We start from the raw sequence: 5,427 nt of genomic DNA, 5'->3' as shown, positions 1-5,427 counted from the left end.
GGGGCGGGGGCCCTGTGTCTGCCCTCTGTCCCGGTGCCTGGCAGCTCCTCCGCTCTGGAGGGCCCTGGCCGGGGTGGTCACTGGGCCCTGCTCTCTCTGAGCCCCTCCCTGCTGCCCTCCTTCCCTCCCAGCCTCAGGTTCCCCGTTAACCTTAGAGCAGGAGACACCAGGGTGGATCCTGCCAGGGATTCCTCTCCCGGGCTTCTGCTGAGTCAGTTCCCGAGCCCCAGCACTCCCCGTGAGCTGAGGGCTCGCCCGGGCCCCAGAGGGTCAGAAGCTTGCCCAGGGTCGCCCCTTGCCCCTCGGAGCCGCAGAGCTGCCTCTCGGACCCAGGCCGCCGCTGCTGTGGCCACCCTCCTGTGTCTGCGATTGCTGACCTAACTTTTCTCTAAATCACTCACGTGTACAGGGTGGATACCTGTTAAGATTCATTCTAAACTGTGCTGTCACGGCTTTGATTGAGATGGACAGAGGGGTGGATGGGTGAGCTCTGAAACCAGGACCAGGGGACCCCCAGCCATGTGCACTCTCCCTAGACGTGACCCCCAGGGCTCCCCCGTCCGCCCCACACACCCAGAAGGGCACTTCTGTCCAGGTGAGACCTCTTCCCTCCACCCCTCGAGTAGCAGGGTGAGGAGACAGTTTTGGGACTTCCCAAGGGGGCAGACCTGGAGGGTGTGAGTTCCGGTGTCCTGGGTGAGGACCAGCTGGGACCTTCGGACCAGGAGCCCTCCCCTCTCCTAATCTCATCACCACTTCCACCCCCGCCCCCTAGAGGAGGACTCCCCCCTGAAGGCAGGAGGAGAAGGGGGTGACAGAGGATGAGGTGGTTGGATGGCATCATCGACTCAATGGAAAAGCGTTTGAGCAAACTCCGGGAGGCAGTGAAGGCCAGGGAGGCCTGGCGTGCTGCAGTCCAAGGGGTCGCAAAGAGTCAGACACAACTGAGCAACTGAACAGTAACAACAACCCCAAGTCTGTGTCGATCGCAGCCCCCCAGACCCCTATGTCCTGGGGATGAGTTAAGGGTCAGCCCATCCCCAAGACACAGGTCTCAGGGACTTCTGCCCCTACCCCGCACCGGCCCACTCCCGTCTCACAGCAGCCAAGCTTCTGCAGCCTGCTTAAACTTTATTGGAGGTGGAGCTGAAATGGGGGTCCCAGAACCACAGAGCCCTCTCCCCCCAGCTTCTCCAGGGTGGGCTTCACTGGATGTGAGAGGGTCAACGGCCAAGGCTCGATCCTGGGACTTCCAACACAGCTCAGTAGCCCCCAGCCCTGCAAGCATTGGGTCCCCACCTCAGCTCCAGCCCCGCCCGCCGTCCCCACCCCGTCCCCTGCCCAGCACAGGCGCACAGACCCTCCCACGTGGGTGGATCCTGGGTGAGGATGCTCCGCGGGCAGAACGTTACCCCCAGCTCAGGCCTTTCCTGGCCAGCTCCACCTGGGCCAGGCGGTGGTCGCTCAGCACCTGCACCCTCGTGATGGCGGCCAGCGGCCTGTGGCGGTGGGCGAACTGGAGGACCTTGTGCTCCTGGGCATGGACGTGGAAATGCTCCGCGTCCGAGCTGACCTCCATCTGGGGACAGGCGGGCGCGGGGTCCCCTCAGCACGCGGAGCCCCCGTCATGCAGGCCTGCCCCCGGGGGTTCAGAGCCCCAGCTGGGGCCCCTTCCCCTCGCCTCAGAGCGGTGGCTAGCAGCCAGGGGGTGCAGCCCCAGACCCAGCAGGGAGACTGCCGAACTGGCTCTCCCCTGTAAGCATCTGCAATCAGCCCCCCACTCAGCCAGAGCCCCAGCGGGGACAGCGGGGCTGCTGGAAGCCGGGGGCACGGGGCGCCTCGGCGCAAAGCAGCAGATGGCCCTGGTGCGTCCACAGATGGCGCCCCCGCCTCTCTGCCCCAGCCCACGGGCCTCCCCCTCCCGCCACGCGGGTTCCCCCACCTCCCAAGGGATCGCCCCAGCCCCTCACCTCAAAGGGCTCCCCGAGCACCAGCGGGAAGACGCTGGATGCCTCCTCCTGGCCCCAGCGACCGCCCTGGAAGGCGTTGGCCACCATGGTGGCGCTGGAGAACCGGGGCTTGATGTGGAAGACGATGTCGCCCGTCTCGGACAGGAAGTTGATCTCAAACCTGGGGGGCACCATGGGGTTGGCGAGGGCGGCTGGGCGGTCACCCCGCGGAGGCCAAGGAGGGGACCCGGGGAGGGGAGGGCACCGTCTCTTACTGGTCCTCTCCAGAGTCAGAGTGTCCCTGCACCAGTAGGTTCCAGCCTGGGGCCAGGCCCCCCGCGTGGAAGGCTTCAAACTGCAGACGAAAGGGGCGGCAGAGGCCCTGGGTGCCGGGCCTCCTCTCCTTGGGGTACCCCCTCCCCCAGGAGGCCCCACGGCCTATGGCCCGTGCCTGGTCCCCAGCTCCCACCAGGCCCTGTTCCCTCCTTCCCAAATCCAGGTCTCACCCACCTGCAGGGCCATCTCTCCAGCTTCCGTGGGGAGCTGCGCAGCCTGGGGATATAGCGGCTGGGCTGGGCGGGGGCGCAGGGCCCCGCCCCGGGGATGAGGTCAGCGGCCTTCCCTGCCCCCTCAGCCTCTCGCCCTCCCCACCAGCAGGTCCTCTAATCCAGCTCCGGGACAGGGTGGCCCCCTCCCCACCCCCTTTCCTCGGGGGCCTGCGTGGCTCTCAGGCTTCACTCCACTTCCGAGGACTCCCAGGAAAGCACTTCTCCTCCATTCTTGGAGGCAAGGCGTGGCCCAGGCAGCCCCCAGTCAGCCGCAGCCTCCAGGGTCTCCAGGACCCAGACTCCCCCATCTGGTCAAGAGTAGAGGCCTACCCACCCTGCCCTGGACTTTGGGGCCGTCTGGCCGCCTGGTGACTCAAGCCCCCCAGTCCAGCCTGGCCTCCCCTGGCTGCCCCGCTCCAGGGGCTCAGCCACCCTGCGGGCAGAGCAGGGATTAGGCTGGCCGTGTGCTCAGCGAATTCCAGGGCGCTGGCGGTGGACGGGTGGGGGCCTTTCCCACACCCCACACCCCTCCCGGCCTGCTCCTGAGCCCCCTCAGCTGACCGTGGAGCAGGCCAGGCTGAGGTCCTTGGGAGCATGTGGGGGAGACAAGCAGAGTTTCCCCAGGCTTTCCGGGCGGCCAAGGGGACGTCTTGGCCGGACTGTCCAGGGAGCCAAGCCAGAGAGGAGCCAGGCTGGACAAACAGAGCCCCAGGGCTGCCGTGGGGGATGGGGGGCGTGCAATGCATGGGCAGTGAGTGTGTGAGTAAGTGTGCAGATGATCGTGCAGATGTGTGGTGAGTGTGGGACCAGGTGGCTGACGATGTGCACGCTGGATGTGGGGGTGTGATGTGCCCACGGGTCTGGGGTGTGGTGTGCCCACAGGCATGGGGGTGTCATGTGCGAGGCTGAGTGTGTGCCTCCTGGTGCTGCTGCTCTTCCCTGCCCAGCCTCGAAGCCGGGGGTTTATCTGGTCCCCCAGGGCCCCAAGGGGCAGGATTGCCAGCCCCCAGTTCCCCTCGGGTTATTCTTCCCTCCACCCCCTGCTGGGTCCCACCTGGCCTCCCCCTGTGTCTGTCACTTTGATACGGGCGTGGTGGTAATGGGAAGGGATGAGGAGGTAGTCCTGACCCCTGTGGGCACGCGCCAGCTTCATCCTCCCCTGCAGGCGGGGCGCTGGTCAGGGCCGGTGAGGCCTGCAGGGGGCAGCCCTGGGCAGTGGAGGTGAGGCTGCCCGCTGTGGCCTCCCGGGCCTCAGACACGGGCCTGTCCACTCCCACATCCAGGGCCCCACCCAGCCGGGCCATCCTGGGGCCTGCCTCCCCGAGGATCCGAGAGAGGGTGAAGCCCCTTCCTGCCTCTGCACCTCCCAGTCCTGCCTCCGGGCCTGCTGCAAGGCAGGCGCTTGGGGCCTGGACTCTGGGGATGGCACGGGCCGGGGTGGGCAGAGCATGCACTCAGGAGTCCTGAGCAGGCTTCCAGCATGCCGGGGGGCCCAGAGCCAGTGGCCTCTGGGCACAGTCCTCCCAGCTGCACACTGCCGTCTGTGCCCCCCACCTCTCCCCCAGGCAGGGAGGGTAGCCCAGGGTGGATGCAGCACCCTGGGCTGTTGCCTCTTGGCTTTGAGGTCAGCAGAGGGCCTGGCAGAGGGCCCTCGGGACTCAGTGGCCTAGAGCCCTGGCTGGGTGAGGAGCCTGAGGACCCCTGATTCAGCAGGCCTGTCCCACTCTGAGCCTCAGCCACCCCCTATATGGAGGGCTATGGGGACTGTGCTGCCTGTCGGCCACTGAACCTGAAGTGAGCAGGGTGGAGAACCTGCCTGTTCGCTCCAGCCTGGGGACCTCATAAAGCCCAACTGGGCCCAGGCAGGCTCTGGGCCTCCGCCCACCCCGTGACACCTGTGCCTGGCATGGGCCCACACCTGGCCGGGCCTGTGGTCTCACCCCCGCCCCCCACTGTGGCTTTGGAACCTCTCCACGTGGGGTGGGAGCCAGGAACGGCCGGGCAGCCAGGGGTCCTGAAGGCCCCTCAGGGCTGGCGCAGCCCTGCAGGCCACCCCAACATCATGGAGTCCAGCTCAGACCCCTGCTGTCCTCAGGGGTCCCCAAGGTAGGGGGGCGGGGGCCGGGGGCGGTGCCCCCACCTGGAGTCGCTGGCCAGCCCGGGCTGGGTGCCATGGCCTGGGGCCTGGGAGCAAATAGACCTGCCCAGCCAGAGCTGCCAGACGTTGCCCCTCCCCCTCCCGGATGTGCGGTTTTGCCCCAGGCTGTTGGTTTCCAGAGCAGGCAGCAGGGTCTCCACCCAGCTCCACGGAGGATATCCACCCAGACAGCAGCCTGGGCTCAGAGGTCCGTCTCATCCCTGGGCCCACCATCGCCAGGCGGCGCCAGGCACGGGCCTGGTGCAGAGATGCCCGGACGAGAGACCCTGCCCCATGGCGTAGCAGCAACCACCATCGACCTGGAGCCCTGATGGCTCAGCGGGTAAAGAATCCGCCTGCAGTGCAGGAGACATAAGAGATGCAGCTTCAATCCCTGCGTCCGGAAGATTCTCTGAAGGAGGGCACGGCAACCCACTCCAGTATTCTTGCCTGGAGAATCCCATGGACAGAGGAGCCTTGGCGGGCTACAGGCCATAGGGTCATAGTCGGACACGACTGAGTGACTGAGCACACACACCTTGGAGCTCAGTCTCTTCACAAGCAGCACCACCTGCGCTGGATAGACGGGCTCCAGCCGTGCCACTGGGGGCAGCTGGGGGCCAGGCTCAGGGAAGGGAGACACGAGAGCGATCCACGCACTCACCATCTTGGCACGATCGCGGTCCTGCCTCAGCTGAGCCCCGCTGTGTGCTCAGTGCTCGTCATTCATTCATCCCTCGGCCAGGAGGGCTGCGTCCCGCATCACAACCAGACACCCGCTTAGTCGCTCAGC

The 5,427-nt window shown here is 66.7% G+C and overlaps 1 protein-coding gene across 2 annotated transcripts; it reads right to left on the bottom strand.

Moving 5' to 3' along the window:
* Window positions 1-479: 479 nt before the first annotated feature.
* On the bottom strand, window positions 480-3,569 carry GRIFIN (galectin-related inter-fiber protein). 2 transcript variants are annotated; one of them, XM_061402339.1, is made up of 5 exons: window positions 2,460-3,569; window positions 2,225-2,304; window positions 1,971-2,130; window positions 1,413-1,579; window positions 481-1,278 (listed from the first exon to the last, which is right to left on the bottom strand). In XM_061402339.1, the coding sequence occupies exons 1-5, from the start codon at window positions 2,469-2,471 to the stop codon at window positions 1,263-1,265; spliced, it is 435 nt and encodes a 144-aa protein (XP_061258323.1). In that variant the 5' UTR covers window positions 2,472-3,569; the 3' UTR covers window positions 481-1,262. The 2 variants fall into 2 exon arrangements, with proteins under 2 accessions (XP_061258324.1, XP_061258323.1); XM_061402340.1 differs by having other exon boundaries at window positions 480-1,579; window positions 2,460-3,568.
* Between the last annotated feature and the right edge of the window lie 1,858 nt (window positions 3,570-5,427).

Source organism: Bos javanicus, chromosome 25 (genome assembly GCF_032452875.1).
Source record: "Bos javanicus breed banteng chromosome 25, ARS-OSU_banteng_1.0, whole genome shotgun sequence".
NCBI lineage: Eukaryota > Metazoa > Chordata > Mammalia > Artiodactyla > Bovidae > Bos > Bos javanicus.
The sequence above is the reverse complement of the archived record's forward strand: the minus strand, read 5'-3'. Positions and strand labels throughout refer to the sequence as shown.